This window comes from Calypte anna, chromosome 9, assembly GCF_003957555.1.
Source record: "Calypte anna isolate BGI_N300 chromosome 9, bCalAnn1_v1.p, whole genome shotgun sequence".
Taxonomy (NCBI): Eukaryota; Metazoa; Chordata; class Aves; order Apodiformes; family Trochilidae; genus Calypte; species Calypte anna.
The window spans coordinates 4,659,791-4,681,376 of NC_044255.1; the positions used below are offsets into that span (position 1 = coordinate 4,659,791).

At 52.5% G+C, this 21,586-nt stretch overlaps 1 protein-coding gene across 1 annotated transcript; it reads left to right on the forward strand.

Annotated features, from left to right (window-relative positions):
• The first annotated feature begins 438 nt into the window (after positions 1-438).
• Positions 439-13,011, forward strand: UBE2G2 (ubiquitin conjugating enzyme E2 G2). The gene is made up of 6 exons (XM_030456289.1): positions 439-573; positions 3,461-3,496; positions 3,596-3,641; positions 7,941-8,059; positions 9,504-9,644; positions 11,080-13,011. Exons 1-6 carry the CDS (start codon positions 531-533, stop codon positions 11,190-11,192), a joined length of 498 nt encoding a protein of 165 aa, XP_030312149.1. The 5' UTR covers positions 439-530; the 3' UTR covers positions 11,193-13,011.
• Positions 13,012-21,586: the final 8,575 nt, after the last annotated feature.

Below are 21,586 nucleotides of genomic sequence, written 5' to 3' on the forward strand. Positions count from 1 at the left end.
TTCCTTCCTTCCTTCCCCCTCTCCCCTTTCCCTTCCCTTTCTCTCCAGTCTTCTGCCTGACGCTCGCTCCAGCTCTGCTCCCCTCACCTTCACCCCCGTCCCCTGTCCCGGGGGGTCAGTCGGAGCCCCGCTGGGTAGGTGTGGGGCAGGGGTACAGACATCTCCCCTCTGGCAGCCCCAGCCTGTCCCGGGGGGAATTCACCTCAGAACCACGCTGCCCCACACGCCCTTCACCTCCCTCCTGCAGCCTCCTACCTGCGGGGATCCCCAACGGGAACAAAGCATTTCCCACCGCCTGTGCCTCCCTGACGAGTCTCTGCCCCAGCTGAGCGGTTTTGCCCTCATTTCTACCCCAATTCCAGGTTTTTTCCCCTCATTCCAGCTCCGCGACGAGCGAGCCCCGCTCTGCGCATGCGCGGCGTCTCTGGGCGGACCCGGCTGCCGGCACCATAGAGGCGGCGTAGGAGGAGGAGGCAGAGCGTCTCCCGGAGGCCTGTTTGTCCGCCCGGCGGAGGCGGCGGGGCCGCGCCATGGCGGGGACGGCGCTGAAGCGGCTGATGGCCGAGTACAAGCGTGAGTCGGGGGCAGGGCGGCTGTCCCCTGAGCTGCACCCCTCCGACCTGCCTGCACACAGCCTGCACACAGCCCCGGGAGGCCGCGGGACGGGCAGCGGTTTGACTGCGGGGGTTCAGGCCGCGGGCCCCTCCCTTCCTTCCTCCCCTTCTTCCCTTCCTCCCCCTTCTTCCCTTCCTCCCCCTTCTTCCCTTCCTCCCCCTTCTTCCCTTCCTCCCCCTTCTTCCCTTCCTCCCCTTCTTCCCTTCCTCCCCCTTCTTCCCTTCCTCCCCCTTCCTTCTCCCTTCCTTCCTTCTCTTCTTGCTCTCTTCCTTTTCTTCTTGCTTTCTTCTTGCCTTCTTCCTCCCCTTCTTCCTCCCCTTCTTCCTCCCCTTCTTCCTCCCCTTCTTCCTCCCCTTCTTCCTCCCCTTCTTCCTCCCCTTCTTCCTCCCCTTCTTCCTCCCCTTCTTCCTCCCTTCTTCCTCCCCTTCTTCCTCCCTTCCTCCCCTTCTTCCTCCCCTTCTTCCTCCCCTTCTTCCTCCCCTTCTTCCTCCCCTTCTTCCTCCCCTTCTTCCTCCCTTCTTCCTCCCCTTCTTCCTCCCCTTCTTCCTCCCCTTCTTCCTCCCTTCTTCCTCCCCTTCTTCCTCCCCTTCTTCCTCCCCTTCTTCCTCCCCTTCTTCCTCCCCTTCTTCCTCCCCTTCTTCCTCCCCTTCTTCCTCCCCTTCTTCCTCCCCTTCTTCCTCCCCTTCTTCCTCCCCTTCTTCCTCCCCTTCTTCCTCCCTTCTTCCTCCCTTCCCTCCCTGCCCCTCTCCCCATATCCCCACAGACTCCTGGGGGGGGGCTGAGGGGACCCCGGGTTTTTTATTAAGCTGGGCCAGGGGGGGAGAAGATCCCAGGCTGGCATCACTCCCCTCTCCCGGGTTTTTCTCACTTCCCTGGAGCTGCAGGAGCGAGGAGGCTGGAGAAGAGGGGTCCCGGGTCTGGGATGGGATGGGGAGCACGGGGGAAGCCAGGAAATTCAGCCCAAGTTGTCCCCTTCTTTCCATTTTTTGCCCAGGTTCACCAAAAGGCAGGCGTGGGAGCTTTTGTTCCCTGCAAGATGATACTGGGATGTGTTTGTCACACGTTTAAACATGAATTTAGTGACAGGGAGAGGGACCCAGGGGGGGTGAGGGGTGGTTTAAAGGTGTCCCTTGCAGGGAAGGGCAGCTCAGGACCCCCCTGCTGCAGGATGGGTCCCTCTGGGACATCCCCTCCTCCTGGAGTGGGGGAGCTGCCCCCCACCTCTGCTCAGCTCCTGCTGTGTCCAAAGGTGCCTTTGTTGGGCAATAAGTTTGTTTGGTTGTGCAGCTGCTTTTGGCCCCTGATGTTCTGGCTTTGGTTTAGGAGAAGGAAACAGAGTGGATTAAAAAAACTAAATGTGTGTGATAGGGGAGGGTGGTGGCAGGCTCTGAGCTGCTCCAGGGAGGGTTTTGTCCCCCAGTCACTTCCTCAGGTCAGCCCTGAGTAAGGAACTGCTCCTGCAAAGTATTGCTGCTGATTCCTGCTCCTTGGAGAAGGGGGATTCCGGGAGGTGCTCCAGGCCTTTCACTTCTCAAAGCCATCCCACAGTGCCCTCATCACACCACAGCTCTTTGCTGCTTGCTTAGAAAGCATTGGAGAGAAACCCCCCAGGTGTGTGATGGGCTGGGGGCTCAGGTCAGGGCTCTGATGTGCCAGCTCCTGGCAGGTCAGGCAGTGAAGCTCCCAAGAGCTGAGCTCCCAGTTTCACGTGGACCAACAGAGAACTCAGGAGGCAGGATGAACAGGGAAAGGGATTCCACAGGGAAAAGGGATTGTTCCCTCCTCTGTGAGCAGCTGTAGGAGCAGCCACCCCAAAATCCAAGCTCAGGTGCCCCTGCTCTGCCCACTGAGCACTGTGCCTGATCCTTGGGGCTGGAAACCTCTTTGAGGGGTTTCTGAGCCCAGGGAGGAACTGAACCTCCTGCAGAGCCTCTGCTCCTGGGGCTCTGCCTCTTGGCTTCTGGGGCTCCAGGGTTTTCTCTGGGCTGTTGAGCTGGGATTTTGCCCAGCTCCCTGCTGCAGAGAGGCTCCCACCAGGCAGCCACAGAGGCTGCTGGGCTCTGGAGGGGAACTGTGGGGAAAAAGCAGGGATTTTCTTCCCAGAGGGAGCCACAAGATGGAGCAAAATGATTCCAGGAGCCTCCCGGGCTTGGCATCTCCCTAAAGCCTGGACAAAAGAAGCTGCTCAGAGCTCCCCTCCCAGGCTGCACCATCCTGCTCCTGCACTCCAGCTCCTCCATGTGCTGCTCTGCTTCCCAGCCTCAGCCAGACAGCTCCTGGACACAGCCTGGGGGAGCTGAGGGGTTTTGCCATCCCTGTGCTGGGCTCAGCCTGGTGCAGCAGCCAGCAGGAACCAGGGGGATTTGTAGGAGCAGAGGGCCAGGGAGGGGAGTGAAGTACCATCCCAAGGGCTTTGGGGGATGGATGGATGGATGGATGGATGGATGGATGGATGGATGTGCTTAGGAACAGGGTTTGAGCACTGGGTTTGGCAGTTAGGTTGCTGGTTGGTAGAGTCAGGACTCAGTGATCTTAAAGGCCTTTTCCAAGTAGAACCATTCTGTGGAACTGTGATACTACTTTCTAGAAAAGTGCCTTGCATTAGGTCTAGTTGTCAGCAGGGAGGTCCTGGGCCTGCTGGGTTTTGCCCAGTGAAGTGTGAGTGGAATATTCTGTTGGTCAGAGGTTGGAGGGGGTGATCCTCGAGGTCTCTTCCAAGCCCAGACATTCTGTCATTCCTCTCATGATGCCCTCAAGCTTTTCCCCAAGGCCTCTGTGCTAAGCCATGGCCACCCCAGCCCTGCCTGAAATGTTGTTCACCTTCCCTGTGGTTTTCTCTTCACAGAGCTGACCCTGAACCCACCAGAAGGAATAGTGGCAGGTGAGGAGCTGAGCAGTGTCTGGGCTCTGGGGAGTTGTAGCCTTGCATTCAGGTGGTGCTAAGCATTGGTTTGTTCTTCTTTTGTTTTGTTTTTAATAGGTCCCATGAACGAGGAGAACTTCTTTGAGTGGGAAGCTCTGATCATGTGAGTTCACATTGGTTTGTGTCTGAAATAACCACCTGCACTCTTTGAGAAGCTTCCAGGAGAACAGGAATGGGGAAAAATAGTGTAATATGGACCTTGGCTGGGAACTTCTTTCCTGACACAAAGAGGGAATGAATTACATTTGGAATTTCAGCAGCGTGGCAGAGGCAGCGTTGGGATTTAAGGGATCATTTCTTGTACAGGTGTCACCAGAATACAATGTTTTGTTAGAAAACTTGCAAACTCAGCAGGAATTGTCACTTGGGCTCCCTTGGGTTCCCACTGCATCTGCAGGATCTGCAGGAACCAATTGCTTGGGGGTCACACAAGTTAGTTTGGAACTAACTAACAAAGGTTAGGGAGTTTCTCATGTTTTAACTGCAGCCAAACACACTGACTTGTGTACAGAGCTGCTCTCTCCCCTCAGCTCCCAGACTGAAAGCTATGGTTGTTTGTAGCAAAACTTTCCCTGAAAGGACAAAATCTTCTTGCTCAGCACCTTAGATCTGACTCCATGGCAAGGGTGAAGCCTCTGGGTTATTTTGGGCCTTGGGAAGGGGAGGTTTGGATTCCCACTGGTTGTTTGCTGACTGATGTGAGGAGCTGCAGGTGCCTCTGCTGATGGGCAGCAGCTCCTCCTGTGAGGATCAGGTTAAACTTCCTGGAGCTCAGTCCTCTGGAAGAAGGAAAGACTGACCATGGATTTTATTTTTTTTTTTTTGTCTGCCTCCAAAGGTTTTGGCTGCAGTGTCCTAAGCTTTCCCTCTCTGTAAGTGGGATGGGTATCAGCCTCCTGAAACCTGCACCCTGTCTTGTAGCCAGTTTCAGTTCAGACAGCTGTGCAGGGCTGGGAGTCCAGAAATCCCTGAGGATTTAAGGCACTTCTTGGAATCTGGGATGAAATGCATGCCTGTCAGTACTTTCTCTCAGCAAAGAATGTGTGGCTGAGCAGCCCTCTCAGGGGGGACACACAAAAGTACCTCTAGATTTGATTCATTACCTAAAAATACTTTTTCTCATGTTTCCCATAACAAATTCTTAAACAACAGAGGAGCTGTTTGCAGACTTGAAAGCCCTTTAAAGTGCTGAGTGTTGAGCTTCAGCTCTTTGTCAGCACAAAACGAGAGGTGGAGGTGCTTTAGTTTTGGTTTCTGTATTGTGTGTGTGTGTCATAATTAAATTATATTTCAAGCTCTGCTGAATTCTGAAGCTGTGATACAATAGAAACCTGTTTACCCTACACATGTTTGGTTACTTTCATCTCTTTACAGAACTCTGGTAGTAGAAATGTTTGCATGTTTGGGAAGCAAGCTAAATGACTTGTTTGTATTTGGCTGTGATAATCTGCTCAGGTGTTTTGTAATCTCCAATGTGCTGGGTGAGATCCTGAGAGTGAAGGAAGCACAGACAAGAAAACTGAAGTTGGCTTCAGATTTTTAGACAGATGAAGTGTGAGAGGGAATCAAGTGGCATGATAATGAAGAGAACAGAATACTTTCTCCCCATTCTTCCAGTTTATAGAAGGCAGTGCTCATGTAATGCCAAAGAAATAAATTCTTAAAAAGAGATGCAGAAGAGAGAAAAGATGTGGCCCATGAATCAGCTCAGGGGTGGGCTGAGTGATGTTGTAGAGATTGATGTGAAGAGCTTGGCTTGGAGGGAAAACCCCACCATTATTGTTCAAGGTATCAATAATCTGTCTTTCCAGTGTTGTTGCCTGCAGCAGCAGTGCTAGGTGAAAGTTAAACACAGAAGGAAGTGTCAGGGCTTCACTGATGTGTCTGGGTGACAGAAGAGTTGCTGTGCTCCCAGAGGGAGTGCCACAGATCCAGAATCCAGGGTGGGAATCCTCTGTGGGGCTGTGGAGCCTGGCAGGAAGGGACAGCAGGCAGGGGCTGAGTTGGGGTGTTCCTGAGGCTCAGGTCTGGGTGACACGGTGACTCCCCCAGGCTGAGGCATTGACCCAGCATGCTGAGAGAGCTTCCTGGGGTGCTGCTCAGCTCCTCTCAGCTCCCCCAGGCACTCAGACCAGGTTTTGTCCCCTTTGCTTGGCACACACGAGTGTGTGTTGCTGTTAAAGTTTATCCCCCTAAGAAAAACCAAACCAAAAGACAGAATGATGTTAAAAACTTCTTATCCTAAAAATGGCTTGAAAACAAAGCAGTCTAAATTGAAGACAGCTTAGCAGAAACCTGCCTAGAAAGGTAATTAGGTCTCTAATTGGCCTTGCATCTTTTGTGTGGCATGTAATTCCCCATTCTGGCATCTGATGACTGTGGGTTTTGCTCTTTTTTCAGCATCCTTTTTTACAAATAAACCCTTTGCAAACGTACTGGAGCCTGTGATTATAGAATTAATTGTCCTTGTCCATGTGTTTCTTCCTCCTGTTTTGGCAGATACCCACCCACCCCCTTCCTGATACCCATCATATAGATACCCTTGCCTAGGTAATAGCCATGGAGTTCAGAGTTTTGTTTTGTTTTTTCCACGCTATGTCTTCTGTCACCAGAGTTGTTCCTAAGTGGCAGAGCAGCTCAGAGGAGCTGACAGCATGAGGAAAACATCAGGGGGGCTTTCCACGGGGTGCCCTTTGCAGCTGCAGCACCTTCTCTGCAGGGATTTCCAGAGGTGCTGTGCTGTTTCCCATCTCCTGATGGCCCTTTTTGGGCTGAGATGCTCTGCTGAGCTTGGACGTTGCAGCCTCCTGAGTGGTTTGTGTTTGCAAACGCTGTCTTGGATTAACTTGAATAATTCCTTTGAAGTTGATCCTGGCAGCAGTGAATGGCTCAAACAAAAGCATTTTGCTCCCATAATGCAGGGCCTAGAATGGAGCATGTTGGGTTAACATGTTTGACAGCTTGAGGCTGTGGGTTTGCTTTCCAAACAGAACACAAGACACCCACCAGCTTTTCAACGCGTGGATGGACGTGCTCTTAGAAGTTCAACAATAAGCCTTTAAAATGCAGCTGGAATTAAAACCTCCATGAAAAAAATGCATTCAGTTTGTGTTCTCAGATGTGAGCACAATCCTGGCTAAATTTAGGGAAAAGGCCACAAAGGGAACACAATCACTGGGGATGGTTTAGCTCTCATGCTTGCAGTCCCTGGGTGCTTAGCTGCCCGTGTGGATACTCAGGTTTGAATCACAAAGCTCCTGTGTGTGTGTTCTGAATCCCAGAGGGAGCCTCTGAGGGTTTCAGGTGTTCCTGGTCTCTGTTTTACTTTCCTGTAGGTTGCCAGTTGCTGTCTTAAGTGTTAGGAGTCCTTCACCTTTTCTGTTCTTTCTGGCATGGAGAATGTGGACTGAGAGGAGGAGGAGGAGGCACGAGCATGTTCCTAACCCTGATTTCCCAGGCAGTACAACCCTTTGCATGAAGGTTTTTTTTTACTAAATACATGAGGTTTCCTTGGCTAGGATTTTCAGTGCTGAAGCTTGTTTCATCATCTTTCCAATCAAGGTAAATCATGTTTGTGTTATAACTTCCAGAGGGTTGATCAGGTTTGAATAAATCATGTCTAAAACTTTCCTGCTCGCCTCCCGGAAGCATTCTGTGCAGGGAAGGGCACAATAGTTGTCTTTATGTTCTCAGCTTTGAACTAGATGAGGAACACAATAAGGAAACCTTCCTACAAGTGTCCTGGTGAAGCCATTTGTTCTCTGCCTGCACTTGTGGGAGTGCAAACTAAATGCCTTGAGTCTGCAGAGAGAGCTTGTTGTGCTGCAGCTCACAGTTGTGGTCCCTGAGCTCTGGTTTTATTTTCACAAGAACGTTGCTGTGTTGGGGGTTGGGGTTTTTGTTGGGGTTTTTTTGGGGTTCTTTTTGCATCAGATAGTGCTGAGTGCTTATGTGTGGTTGTGCTCGATACTGGCAGTTTGAAACTCTGGAGGTTTTACAAATGATTTCTGAGCTGCAGCATTTGCCATCTCTGCCTTGTGCAGCATAACAGTATCTTCAAAGGCAGAGGAGTCCCACACCTGCCTCTGCATTTTCCTGACGTGCAGACACTCAAATCCTGGAACGTGCCTTGGAGCCAGATACTCCAATTATATCCAGACACACCCTGCTAATTAAGCAGTGTTGTGACCTTCCTAGTAATTTAGTGTGCAGGCTTTGATATCCCCCTTCCCTCCCAAGCCCCATATTTGGATTTAAGTCTGAGGTGTGGGGTAAGAGTGTAGTAACTCTTTGTTTTCTGGAGAGGATGATGACAACCTACATCTCCAGCATCTCATTAGGGAAGAATTTGGGTGAGAGAACTATTTAAAGCTCTGGTCAATAGCTTTTTATCTGTTTCTAGGGGTCCTGAAGACACCTGCTTCGAGTATGGGGTTTTCCCTGCCATTCTGAGCTTTCCCCTGGACTACCCTCTCAGTCCTCCCAAGATGAGGTTCACCTGTGAGATGTTCCATCCAAACAGTGAGTCTGATGCAGCAGGGCATCCTGGGGGGTGGCTTGCTCAGAAAAACCAAACCCCTCCTGCAGCAGGAGAGCTGGCATCCCTCACAAGGCTGGTTCTCTCCAGCCTCGAGTGTGCCCTCGGGGTTTTCAGCTGCCCAGCTCTGTCTTAGGGTCACTTGATGGCATTATTCCTCATGTACCTTTTGGTCAGCAACAGTCCCAATAAGATCCCAGCAGTTTTACTGCCTTTGTAATACTTGTACCTGGTGTTTAATTACTCCACAGAGAAATCTCCTGTGCTTGATGTGAGGTTTAGGGAATTAATAACAGACTCTGAGCAGTCTTGCTGTGCAGCTTGTATTTAAGTAGCTTGGTCTTATTTTAGTGAGTGGAAATTTGTTCATATTTACCAATGTCTGGATGTGGCTTTTTCTGGATGAGGTCATGGGTTTAATATCATTCTTGATGTTACTGAAATGCAGAGTGCTTTGTCCAAGGAGATGTCACATTTGCAGGTGTTTGAACATTAGCCCTTGCTGGCCTTTCCTTCACAGCTCTGGTGGTGACAATATTGTCTTAAATCTTCAGGGGAAGTGACTGAGGTGGCAAATACAGCTGACAGGTTTGAGCACTGGGCAGGTAAAAGCCTTGCAGCCCCTTTTGCAGCCCTGAGCACTATTTCTGAAGTCAGTCTTGCAACAGGGCAAGTTTGCTGAATTCTTTGTCCTGTCCCAGTGCAGTGAAGGGCTCCAGTGTGCACCCAGTGCTCTGTGCCTCTCACCCTTCAGTTAAAGCAGGACTGGTTGGTTCTTGGAGTTGTGTCTGTGCATAACTCCTTCCCCTCTGCCTCCAGACTGCATCCCTTGGTGTTTTCCATGGAGCCTGTCCCTGGCTGTTGATGACACAGCAGGCTTCTGCTGGGAAGGATGACCCATGCTTCTTAGTATTTGTTTAAAGGAAATTTTCTGCTAGATTTTTGTAGCGGGAGGAGCCATTCTTGCTCCTGATGCTCGACGAGCTGCTGGTCTCTTCCAGGACTCCAGCCACCACACAGCGCTTCCAGGGTAGAAGTGTAGTGGGAAGAGCCTTTCTTGCTCCAGAGGCTCAACCAGCTGCTGACCTCTCCATGCCTCGCACCAGAGTGAGCTGAGCTTTTCTCTGTGGGTGTGGGTCCCACCTTTATTGGCCCCCTGGCCTTGCTCATGCCCAATAGGGGCCCGTCCTAATCAGGCACAGGTGGACTCACACCCACTCTTTGGCAACTCAAGGCACCTGGTTTGTCTTCTCTACAGATTTTTGTCTTTCGAAGTTTATGCCCTCTTAACCTTTGGGGGAGGAAATTTCAGTGAGTTTCCCAGCAGTCCTGTGCAGATCCAAGTCCAGACATTCATTTGTGCTAAAGATCTGAAGGGGCCAAGTGTTTCCACTGAGTAAGAATCAATCCCCTCTGCTTCTTTTACAGTTTACCCAGATGGAAGGGTTTGCATCTCTATTCTTCATGCTCCTGGGGATGATCCCATGGGATATGAGAGCAGTGCTGAGAGGTGGAGTCCTGTCCAGAGTGTGGAAAAGATCCTCTTGTCAGTTGTTAGCATGCTGGCAGGTAAGGACTCTGCTGTTTTATTATCTCAGGAACAGTTACTGGGGTTGGCTGGAGCTTCTTCCTGCTGCTTAAGTGAGCAAAGGACATTTTAAGCTGCTCAGTAGCAGCCACAGCTCTTAAAACCCCAGGATTTATATGTTAATAAACAAGTTCTCTTAAAATAATTGAAAGAAAACACGACTGAATTAATAAGCAGGGGTTTCCAGCTTTGTGAGCAACTGCACTGCACAAAACCATCTTTGTGTTTGCCAGGATGTCCCCACAGAGTCACTGAGCTGCCTGAAAAGGGCAGAGCATCCCTTGGAGTAGGTTTTGAGTGTTTAAAGGTTTAAAACCATTTAGAGGGTTTGGATTCAAAGAACAAGCAAGAGGTTGGTTCCGTGGGACCATTTGAGCTTCAGAACAGTAACCTGCTGTTGGGAAGCTCTGCAGCCTCACTGGACTTCCCACTGCCTCCAAGAAATTGGTTTGTGGTGCAGCTTTACCCAGATGTGTCAGCATGGGAGCCTCCTGGGCTCTCCTCTTCTCCCATGGCTTTTGGAGGAACTGCTCTAAAACATCTGGGGTCAGCCTCTTTTAGGCTGCCTCTCAGCTCTGGCTCTGCCCCAGCCTCTACCAGACAGGGTGAGCTGCACACCTCCTGGCTTTTAATGTTGAGAAAGACTTGAGCCCAAGGTGTCCATCATGAGCTGGTGAGTGTGGACTGGTGTGTGAAGGAGAATGGGTGCATGTCCTGTCTCAGTGACTTCTGAGATCCTGTGACAGTTGTCCTGCTGTGTGCTGCCTCTGAAGCTGATAAATGCCATGTTCCACCTGAGCTCTGTACAACAGGAGGTGCCTCATGTGCTTTGTAAAGTGCTCTGAAATCTGCAGGTGAAAGATGTTGAAGAAACCAAAGCATTCTATGGGTTCTCTTGGGGTTTTGGGTTGGTTTTTAGTTGAGCAAACCAAAGCATTCTGTGGGGTTTTTGGGAGGTTTTGGTTTATTTTTAGTAGAACAAGCCATGAAGAATGACAGAGCCTGGTCAGGAGGAGTTTTTTTTGTCTGTGAAGCTGCAGAACAGACCAAAAAACCTTTTTCAGGGAGCAGTGTGTGGTTTTAAAACCTCTGGACAGCACTGGTGCTGCTGCACCACATTGTTCTGCATGCGTGCCAGGGCTCAACTGCTGGAGGAAGTTTTGCTCCTCTGCCACTTGTTTCTTGCCTGGTCTCAACCTTGCCGTGGTATTTTGTTAAAAATCAGGTAAATCAGAACCATTTGGGAATCCAGGAGCTGGTGTTGGATTTTCTTGAGCAGTGTTGCTGTAGCATCAAGCAGGAGAACTGTGCCAGAGCTAGAGGGAAGAGGCACTGTGGAGATGTTCTTGAAAAAGTGAGAGCTTTGTGTTCCCTTGCTTGCCTGCCCCACTTACCTTTCAGTTTTTCTCATTTCAGAGCCAAATGATGAGAGTGGAGCCAATGTAGATGCCTCCAAGATGTGGCGAGAAGACAGAGAACAATTTAACAAAATTGCCAAGCAGATTGTGCAGAAGTCACTTGGACTTTAAGCTCTCAAAGAGACTGAATTGTTTTGTATCTCTCTCCACCTGAAAACGAGCAGTGCTCAGTGCTGGTACCAAAAAGGAAAACGTTGCAAAACGTTGGCCTAGTTCTTCTCATCATTATTTATTTACCATCTTTTGATTTGGTTTTTTTTCTTCTTTCACTGCTCCAGAGAAGCCTCTAGTTATTAAAGCTTCTGCTTATTAAATTGCATTGAAAAGGGATTTAATACCAGGGAAAGATGCTGAGACAGTGCTGTCTCAGAGGCTGCTTGTTGCTACCTCAGTTCATGGTATCAAAAGCTTGGAGACTTTGCAATCTGCAGCCCAGCTTTGCCAGTCTGCTGTTTGAGAGCAGAACTGGTTTGGATTGCCTGCTGGAAGAATTAGTTTTGGTTTTGTTAGGTAGTATTGCATCTGGAGCACCATTAGACAGGAAATAATCAGTTTTATGCTACAGGCTAAGTTTAGGACAGCACTTGCAGTTTAGGTAGCCAGAGAGGCTATGAAAAAAGGCTCTAGTCAGTTAGGAAAGAAAGTGATTGTGCAACATTTAACTTCTGAGAAGATTTTGGGAGTAGTTCCCAGTGACTGGCTGGGGATCTCCAGTGGGCTGGTGTTCCCATGTAACACTGAGTGTCTGCTGAGCCCTTGAGTCAGTGTTTGCTTGGAAGAAATCCCAAGAGCTGCATTGTTACTATCACTTCTTAAAGACTCTGAGCTGCAAACTTTGCATCCAATGAGACGTGCAAGATGTGAAGACTGGATTCTTTTAAACACCTTGGGTAGGGTCACCAAGGACAAGGCAGCTCAGTGGCACCCTGAAAATCCACTGGGAGTGTGTCTGCTCCACTGGACAGGTAAAATCATCTCTGCAAGAACATCAGCTCCTCAGCTGATGGTGTGGATGTGGAGGGGATTAGGCACTGCAGCCCAGCTCACCTGGTTTACAGGTGACTGAGCAAAGATCAAGGTGATCAGTTTTCTGTAAGTCCCATTTCTTTGTGCTGATGACTCTTTTTTATTTAAAATGAGGTGTTCAGAGCTGCAGGCCACTGTAGCCAGGGCTGGGGTGGAGGGTGCAGGAAACACCATCTGCAGTGAGCACCTTGTACAGCTGCTTCAGGGCCACTTGGTGCTCTGCAGACTGATCTCTTGTGCAGGTCCTGACCTTCTCCAGTTCACTACAAGCAATAACAATGCCCATTGTTAGCACAGGGGAGCAAACCTTGCTGGCAGCTTTAAAGGGGCTACATTTGAGAAGGGCTTATTTTGTTGTTGTTGTTGTTGTTGTTGTTGTTCCTCTGAAAAGCATCTGATGTGGAAGGAATTGCCCCACGAAGGAAGCTTTCCAGAGGTGACTGTGTGCATGCACATGTGTACAGCCTGTCAGTATTTATCCTGCTGTCCCTCTGAAGAGATGGGATTCCTACAACTTGCTGACTTGATCTCCTTCTGCAAGTAACCCTGGGGCTGGTGTGAGGGTGGGAGGGGGACATCTGGCATCTTTTGGGAGCAGGGATGGTGACACAGTGTTGTATCTAACTAGTATTTCCAGGCACGCAGGAAAACATAGCAATTCTGAACAAACTGGGGGTGTTTGTTAAATCCTCATAGATGGAGTGTTGCTTCTGGGAGTTCTGCAGCTGCTCTTGAACACACTGGAGAGCTGTGAGCACCACTGGATTCAGCAGACATGGCAAAAAATGAGGGGGTTTTAAGTGCGGAGTGTTTTATTCGTGTGTACTCACTTGGTATCTTTATGGTGGGGTTTAGTCTGTATACTGAAAATAAAGTGATTCTATTTTCTCCTTTCACAGATGTATGGAAATGTGTTGCAGTGGGTGTTTTATATGGGTAAGCAACTGGTTGAGGGAGCCTGATTCTGACTTGGTCCTAAGGAGTGTAAGTGGTTTATTCCAAGGAGGGATTCTCTAGAGGATTGGGAGAGTGGAGCCACTTGGCTTGGGCACAGCAGACGTGTGGCTTGTGTCTGGTGATGGCAGGGACTCAGTCATCCAAAGAAAACTAAAAACCTGACAGCCAGCAGATGCAATACATCTTTCTTCTTCCAAAGGTCTGGTTCTGGCCCACGTAGATGGCCTAGGGAGGTCTTGCTTTGGCAAGGCCTTTGCTTTGGTTTAATAGATCATTCCAAGTCTGCTGGTAGTAGCACCTGGGTTTGAGAAGGGCAGTTGGGTGTCCCAGTTCCTGCTGAGGATTTCTGCAGTACCCACATCCCTGTTGCTTAGACAGAAAATCATCTCTTGTTGGGTTGCTGGCATGCAGCAGGCTTGCTGCCTCGGGGGTGTGAAGCCACCCAGTGACCACAGACACCAGGCAGTGCTGCAGGTGACAAAATGTCAGCAGAAATCCCCCTCAGGACTGACCCCTGGCTTGCTGTGAAGCCACCAACAAACCTTCCATCCAACACAAGAGCTCAGACACAGCACCACCCTTTGCATCCTGGGTTCCCCTGTTGGTTTTACTCCCAGAGAAGAAAACATCATCATCCTTTGGTAAGAAACTGAGCCCCTGTGAGCAGCACCAGGGTTCATCTCACAGCCCCTACCCAAGGGGGGCAGGAGCTGGGGGCTTCCTGTGCCCCCCGTGCCCTCAGAGGCTTCCAGCAGGCAGGCAGCTGGGGAATACCTGAGAAGGAAAGGCTGGAGAGCCTGTGACAGACATCCCTGGAAGGCTTGATGTGCTTGTGTTGGCAGAGGGTGTAATGCTAGCCACCAGCAATGGGTTTTGAGCAGTTGCCTTTTTTCAGCCTGAAATGGTTACTACAAAACATGTTCCCTGGGGAGTGTCAGAGCTCTACAGGTGTTAGGCATGCAGATAAAGTATGAAAGATTAAAAAAAAACTAAAACCAAACAACCCTTTTTCTGGATTATATTTGCTTTAGGCTTTTATATCTAAAAAGACACCTAAACCAAAACCCTTACAAAGCTGTTAAAAATGCAAGCAATGTCCTCTTTAAAGCCTTTGTGTATACATACATCCACACACACACTCCTTTTTTTTTCCCTTGGTAAATGGGGCTGTGTCAGAACACACACAGTGGGATGCAAGACATTCATTAATTGTATTTTGTGTGCCTGCCTGCATGCAAGTGGTTCTTTGAAAGTGCAAGCTGCCAGGCAAGAGGTACTGGAGCCACATGAAATAGCTTCAGCTTGGGGGCAGAGCCAGCCCCAGGCTTCTTTCCAGCTCAAGATTTATTTTTGGTTGGTTTGGTTTGTTGTTTTTCTTTTTTTTCTGGCTGGAGCTGTAGCATGACTGGAACCTGGTGTGTTGCCTTCCAGATGAAATGGGGAAAGCTCTTGATTTCCTCCTGAAGGCTGTGTCTTGGTGAGGATGTTTTGCTGCTCTGAGAACTGAAAGGAGAACCACTCCCTCTGCCAGCACAGACCTGAAATGCCTCTCCCCAGGGCCTGCTCTGCTGAGATTTGGCTGGGATGGCTTTGGGGAGGAAACTCCAGAAAGGGGCTTGGAGCAGCAGCCTCCCCTGCCCTGTGCTGTGTGTGCCACTGAGCCAGGCCATGAGATCCCTGCACTTCCCCAGGGGAGCAGCAGCACTGGTTACCTTCCCCTGACCCAGGGGGGGAGAAAATCTCAGCCCCGATCATAGAATCAACATTGTTGTGGTTGGGAAGGACCTTTAAGATCATTAGATCCATCTGCCAAGGCCACCACTGCCCCATGTCCCTCAGCACCACATCCCGAGGACTGTCACATCCCCCCAGGGAGGATGGGGACTCCAGCCCCTTCCCTCTCCTGCCAGCAGTCTGCCAGACCCTTCAACCTCTCCCAGAAAAAAAAGGAGAACCAGCCAGGTGGCTTTGGAAAATGACTCTTACCCCCCCCCCCCCCACCCCAAACACCTGAGCTCTGACTTTGGGGTGGCTGAGATGAGGGGTAGGTTAATGTATAATTAATGTAATGATCCAGAGGGTGGGTTGTGATTACAGGGGAGCTGCTGGGGTTTAGCAGTGTGTGTGTGAGGGTGTCTGCCTGGTCATGTCACCTCTGAAGGGTGTGGAGGAGGAGGAGGGGGGGATGAGACAGTGAGCCCAATCCCCTCCCTCTGTGTGTGGTGGCTGTGGGACAGCAGCCAGCCCTGGCCTGCCAGCACCCTGCTCTCTGGGGACACTTGGGGGGATGAGGAGCTGGGTCAGCCACAGAGGGGCTGCGAGGGGTGTCCTGGGGCAGGGCTGGGGAGCCAAGGTGAAGGCACCCACTCTGGGGGCTGCAGGGTGCTGTGTCAGGTGGGTTCAAAGCAGCAGAGGTGCAGGATGCAACACGCTGGGGGGTGGGAGGCACCCACGCCCTTGGATGCTGGGCCCAGCACGGGGAGGCTCCACCACCCATCAGCAGGTTGCCAGTTTTGCCCCAAAACAGGCTTTTCCATGCCAAAATGATTTGGCAAATTGCACCCCAATTTGGGCTGGTGTGGTGGTGCTGGGTGAACTGAGGTTGCTTTGCTGAGCCTGCCCACCACGGGGCTGGGTGTGCTGCTCTCCCAGCATCACTGCCTCCCTCTGCCTGGCCACTCAGGCTGGCACTGCCCTCAGCTTGCCTCCCAGCAGCCGTGCCTGCCATGCAGGAGGGATGCCAGGCTAGTTTCAAGTGCACTTTGGCTGGAGCAGCAATGAGTGGTTGAGTTTTGTCCTTGGCCAGATCCTGCTCTGAGTTGGACATGGCCTTGGTGGGAGTGCTGAGAGCCTCCTTAAGGGCTCTGCATGAAACTGAGGTTTATGAAAACATCAGTCCTGTTGCTGAAGCCACTTGTCCAAACTGTCCCCATCCAGCCTCACTTTTAGCATTTGATGGCACTCAGCCTCCACTCCATCCTTTTGACACTGGCTCAGTAGCAGGTCAGGGCGTCCCTCTGGTTTATTTTACCAATTATTTACAATCCCCCTCAAACAAGGTTTAACTCCTCCTCGTCTGTTCAATACCTCCTGCAGACACCCTCCAGAGGACACCCAGGGTGAGACCCAGCAGTCTGGGGTGATGCCACACGCTGAGCAGCTCCCTCTCCTCCAGCATTCACTGCTGCCACCCATCCCTGTCCCCTCCTGGCCCCAATCCCTCCCTGCTCTTGCAGAGAGCAATTAGGAGCAGCCTCAGAGTGCTGGGCCGGGATGGGCTGTAATTAGAGACTGCTCAGGGGACAGCCAAGGGGGTGCACAGCCCCACTGCATGTCCCCCTGTCCCCAAAGGCTGCTCTCCTCACCAGGGGCACTGCATGGGGCTGGGCAAGGGGAGGGAGAGCCAGGTTTCCTTGGATAGTCCTTCCCTATCCCTTTGAGCCATGGGCTGGGATCAGCTCTTCCCCACCATGGGGATAGCACCTTGGTGGTGATGTCCTTCAGGGAGTCCTGTCCTCAGGGGCTGAGTCCCATGGGCTGTGTCCTTTGGGGGATCATGTCCCCATGGGCTGTGTCCCATGGGCTGTGTCCTTTGGGGGATCACGTCCCCATGGGCTGTGTCCCATGGGCTGTGTCCTTTTGGGGGGTCATGTCCCCATGGGCTGTGTCCTTTGGGGGGGGTCATGTCCTCAGGGGCTGTGTCCCATCGGCTGTGTCCTTTGAGGGGGGTCATGTCCCCATGGGCTGTGTCCTTTGGGGGGTCATGTCCTCAGGGTCTGAGTCCTTTGAGGGATCATGTCCCTATGAGCTGTGTCCTTTGGGGGGGGGTCATGTCCTCAGGGGCTGTGTCCCACAGGCTGTGTCCCTGGGGGGGGTCACACCTCCCAGGGAATCCTGCTTTGGTGGTGGGTCAGTTCTTCAGGTACCAGGGAGATCCAGGCAGGGGATGCCCAGTGGTGCTGGGGATCAGGAGAGGAGCTGCAGTGCCTGCCAAGGCTGCCCAAGGCATCTCCCTCCGTGTCCGTGGGACCAGCCCCTCACGGCTGGGGCGCAGGCACCCGGAGATGGGGCTGGGCAGCAGCACGGGGCTGGAGAAACCGGCCCAAAGAAAGGCTCGGTAAACAATAGGAATTGTTCTCAGCCTTTGTTCCCTTCCCTCCCCGGATGCGGGGGGAGATGGAGCCGCGCTCGCTGCGGGCAGGGGGAACGCGGCTGCCTGCACCCCCCCTGGCACCTGAGGGCTGCAGCCCCTGCCCTGCTGCCCCCCAGCTCCTCCTCAGCCCGGAGCAGCCACCCTGACACCTTCCCAGCTCCGCAGGGCTGCCCGGGCAGGCTGTAAAACCGGCCCCGGGCTCTTCTTCTTTCCAAGAGGCCAGGGCTGCCCTTAGAGCTGCGGGGCTGAAGCTGCTCAAGTCTCATTTCCCGGCTGCAGGCAGCAGGGGAGCACTGAGTGCAGGCAGGGAATCTGAGCAGCAGAGGGGTTTGTGATGCCCTCTCCTTGTATGACCTTCAGCTGGGGGAGAGGGTGCTGGCCGGGCCCTAACCAGGGAGCCCTGGGTTGGTTTCTGGTCCAAGCAGCATCCTGTATCATAGAATCATAGAATGGGCTGGGTTGGAAGGGACCCAGAGATCATCAAGTCCAGCCCTTGATCCACTCCCCCCGTGGTTCCCAGCCCATGGCACTCAGTGCCACATCCAGGCTCTTTGGAAAGATCTCCAGACACGGAGAATCCACTCCTTCCCTGGGCAGCCCATTCCAATGCCTGATCACCCTCTCCAGAAAGAAATTCTTTCTCATCTCCAACCTAAACCTCCCCTGGCACAACTTGAGACCCTGCCCTCTTGTCTTGCTGAGAGTTGCCTGGGAAAAGAGCCCAACCCCCCCCTGGCTCCAACCTCCTTTCAGGGAGTTGTAGAGAGTGATGAGGTCTCCCCTGAGCCTCCTCTTCTCCAGCCTGAACACCCCCAGCTCCCTCAGCCTCTCCTCATAGGATCTGTGCTCAAGTCCCTTCACCAACCTGGTTGCCTCCTTTTTCTGTCCCACGTGGAGACAAGTCCCCACCACGCTGCCCCATCGTGGCTTTTCCTGTCACTCACCACCTGCCTGCTGTGAGCTGGAGCCTGTGCTCCCTGCCCAGGCCCAGGGTTACCCACAGGGCTGCCAAGGGAGATTCCTCCCTGTGTGGGCAGTGCTGTCCCCATCCCAGAGCTGGGGTGTCACCCTCGCCTGCTGACAGACACCTGGCATTGTGCTTGGCCAAACCTTCCCACCTGCAGCCCCCCAGGCAGAGCCCTCAGGCTGCTGACCTGCTGGTCCCGGGGGAGGAGAGCTCAGGCACCGGCAAAATGTTCCTCTTTCCCCCTTCTTCCCCTTCCAAAACCCTGGGCAAGTGCTGTCGCTGAAGCAGCACAGAGCTGGAAGAAGGATGAGGTGGGCACGGGCACCCGGGGGCTTTCCCAGCAGTTAAGTGTGGAATGGGAACATTGTCTCCTTCCTCTTGGCCTTAGGAACTCTCATTTAGTCCCTTTGCAGAGAGCCAAGTGGGGCTTTCACCTGGCAGATGGAACAGGGGATCCAGGCAGGGCTCCTGAGTCTCTGGCACCACCACGAGTGGTACTTCAGCCCCCCTGCTGCTCTTTTGCTTTCCATGCAGATGTGGGAGCCACAGAAAGTACCTGCAGCACCCATTCCATAGCTGGCATGCTGCTTGGCCTCGGTGCCCTCCATCCGTATGGACTCAGCTTGCTGGGAAGTGGGGATTGCAGAGGAAAGCTGGGGATCCCACAGCTGTGGGGAAGTGGCAAAAAGAGGGGTGGGTGCACTGGGGAGAGGTGGCAAAAAGGGAAAAAGCATTTGCCCCCCAGGGGACAGGCAGCAGTACGGTGCTGTTTGTCACCTGCAGGGGAGATGTTCCTGCTGGGTGCTGCCTGGCCCCATCCTGAGCAGCTCTGGTGCAGGAGCAGCCCTGAAGCCTGGCTTTTTGCTTCTGCTGGCAAAAGTTCAGTGACTGCCTTCTGGAGCTCTTTCAAAGCCTGCCAGCTCGGGCTGCCATGTGTCCTCCAAATGCAGGACAGGCTCCTTGGCTCCCTCCCAGCTGCCTGGGAAGGGACCTGCACGCTGCCTCTGGCCAAAGCCAGGGGATTCCTGCCAGGCTGGCAGCCCCCTGCTCCTTCCTTCCTTCCTCCCTTCCTTCCTTCCCCAGAGCCCTGGGACTGGGAGGGCCGGGGAAGCTGGTGGGGGGTGTGTGAGCAGGGAAGGGCTCTGGGATGTGAACGATGCTGGTGGTTCCCAGTGCCCAGCAGGGAGAGCTCCCGAAGGCAGCTCTGCTCCTGGGAAGCTGGCAGCAGCACTTGCAGCATCGGGGCAGCTTTATGGCTTGCTTTTTTTTTTTTTTTTTTTTTTTTTTTTTTTTTTTTTTTGGTGGCTTTCCTATAAACAGGGCCTTTTGCAATCCTCCCAATCCTTCCACAAAACTTTTCCTGGCAGAACCTCTCCAAAAGCTTCTGGGTATTAAATTTTAGACCAGCAACAGATTCTTGGAGGTTGCTGACAGGTTTCCTGGTGTGGAGATTCCTTGCAGGGACTCCAGTTTATGTTGGTGAGTTGGGCTTGGGGAGCTGAAGTAGCTCCAGGAAGTACAGGGAAGATTTTCAGCCTAGAAGAAAGAGCAGATGAGGGAGGAAGCTTGGGAACTGTTGGGGATGGTCCTTCTTCATCCCCCATCCCAGGGAAGGTGTTGTTCCCAACCTCATCTCTCCTCATCTGTTGCTTGGGGAACAATTTTCCCCCTCTGAGCCCTTCCTGACTGACCCCAAAAGGCTGATGCTGCCCCAGCTCTGTGTGCTCATCACCCACCCCCAGCCCCCCTGTTTGCTCACAGGATTGCCATGACCAGTGCCTCTATCCGTGCTGTGTTTGGAGGAAGAAAACTCGCAGATGTCAGGAATAAAGACTTAAATGAACAGGACATAACAAGGCCTGAAACACGACTGTGTCTGCAAACAATAAGGAACGAGTTACAGCCTTGGAAGAGCAGCAGTGTTTCCCTGGGTGCAGGGTCCAGCCTGTCCCTGGTGCCCTCCTTGCACTGCCCTCCCCACGGAAGCTCTGCTGGAAATGTATTTGTCTGCAGATGGGTTTTTCAACCTTTTCTAACCCAGGGATGGCCAAACCTTGTTGGTGGGAGTCCAAGGATCATTTTGTTCAGAGCTGCCACATGGTTTTATTTATGACCCATGTGAATTAGGCAAACGCCTTGCTGTTTGTCTCTTTGTATTTCATCCTCTTGCTTGTGCGCAGAGGAATGCACGGGTGTGTGTGTGTTTAGGAACAATTTTGCAGACCACTTCCTACTGTTGTTGGGATGCAGAACAGGTCCTGGACCCCAAGTGACATCGGGCAGCAAGGAGCCCCTGTCCTTATTCCACGTTACAGCTCGGTTCCACAGGTAGATCCTTCTGGGAAGTGGGAAAAGTGCTGGGCCCTGCCCAAGCTGCTCCACCAGCTTCTGCCATGCCCAGGGATAGAGAAAATCCTTGAGGAGCTGCAGTATCCCTGTCCTCACCAGGAGACCAGCTGCAGGGCCATTCTTCTTCATTTACTGCCTGGCTGTAAAACATCCCGAGCCCCTGGTGCTGAGCACTGCCTGGTGCCTCCTCCGTGCTCATTTCCTGCCTGGATTGTCTGGGTCCCCCTCTTCCTGCAAGGGAAAACCTGCCACGGTGTCCTTGGGTCTGGAGATGTCTGCAGGGACTGACTTTTTGGCTGAGAAAGCTCTCACAGACTGCTGCATCCCCTGAGGACAAACCAGCTGCCCCCGGGGGCCCTTCCCTCCCCAGCAGGACTTTTTCTCCCTCCCCAAGAAGAGTCACAGGAGCTGCCCAGAGCCTTGCAGAGCTGGGGTTGGTGTCAACAGGAGACTTCCCAAAACTGGCCCCTTGGGAGGGGCCTTGCCTCTACAGCTCTCTCTGGAGAGAGGTTAAACTCTGCTTAAAGATTGTCCCAGTAGAGCCCTAATTTTGAGGGATGCCCCATGAGAGGCTGTGTGGGGAGGCAGAGCTCCAGACAGCTCTGCTCTGCTCAGAGCATCCCCAGACATGCCCGCAGCTTCCCTCCAGGGTGTTGGACTCTGGAACTGGCAGCATCCAGGTGTCTCTGGGCTCTGGTAGCAGCTCCTCTCAGGATTTGGGACCCAGATGCAGGATGCTCCACTCTCCTGTGTGCCTGCATCCCATGGGCTGCACCCTCTGGGTCCCGGTGTGGTGGGTTTGGGGCAAAGGGTGAAGGAAGGTGATGTCTGTGGGTCTGGCAGCTCCTGGCTGACCAACCCCCTGCTTTACAACATCATTTTTCGGTGTTTCTTCCCAGCAAGTTGCTTTCTATTCTGGTTCTTGCCTTGCAGGAAGGGGATGGGGATGGGGATGGGGATGGGGATGGGGATGGGGATGGGGATGGGGTGGGGGATGGGGATGGGCAGGGGGGTGGTGAGGGAGGTGGAAGCATGTTTTAAATGTTTGGGTAA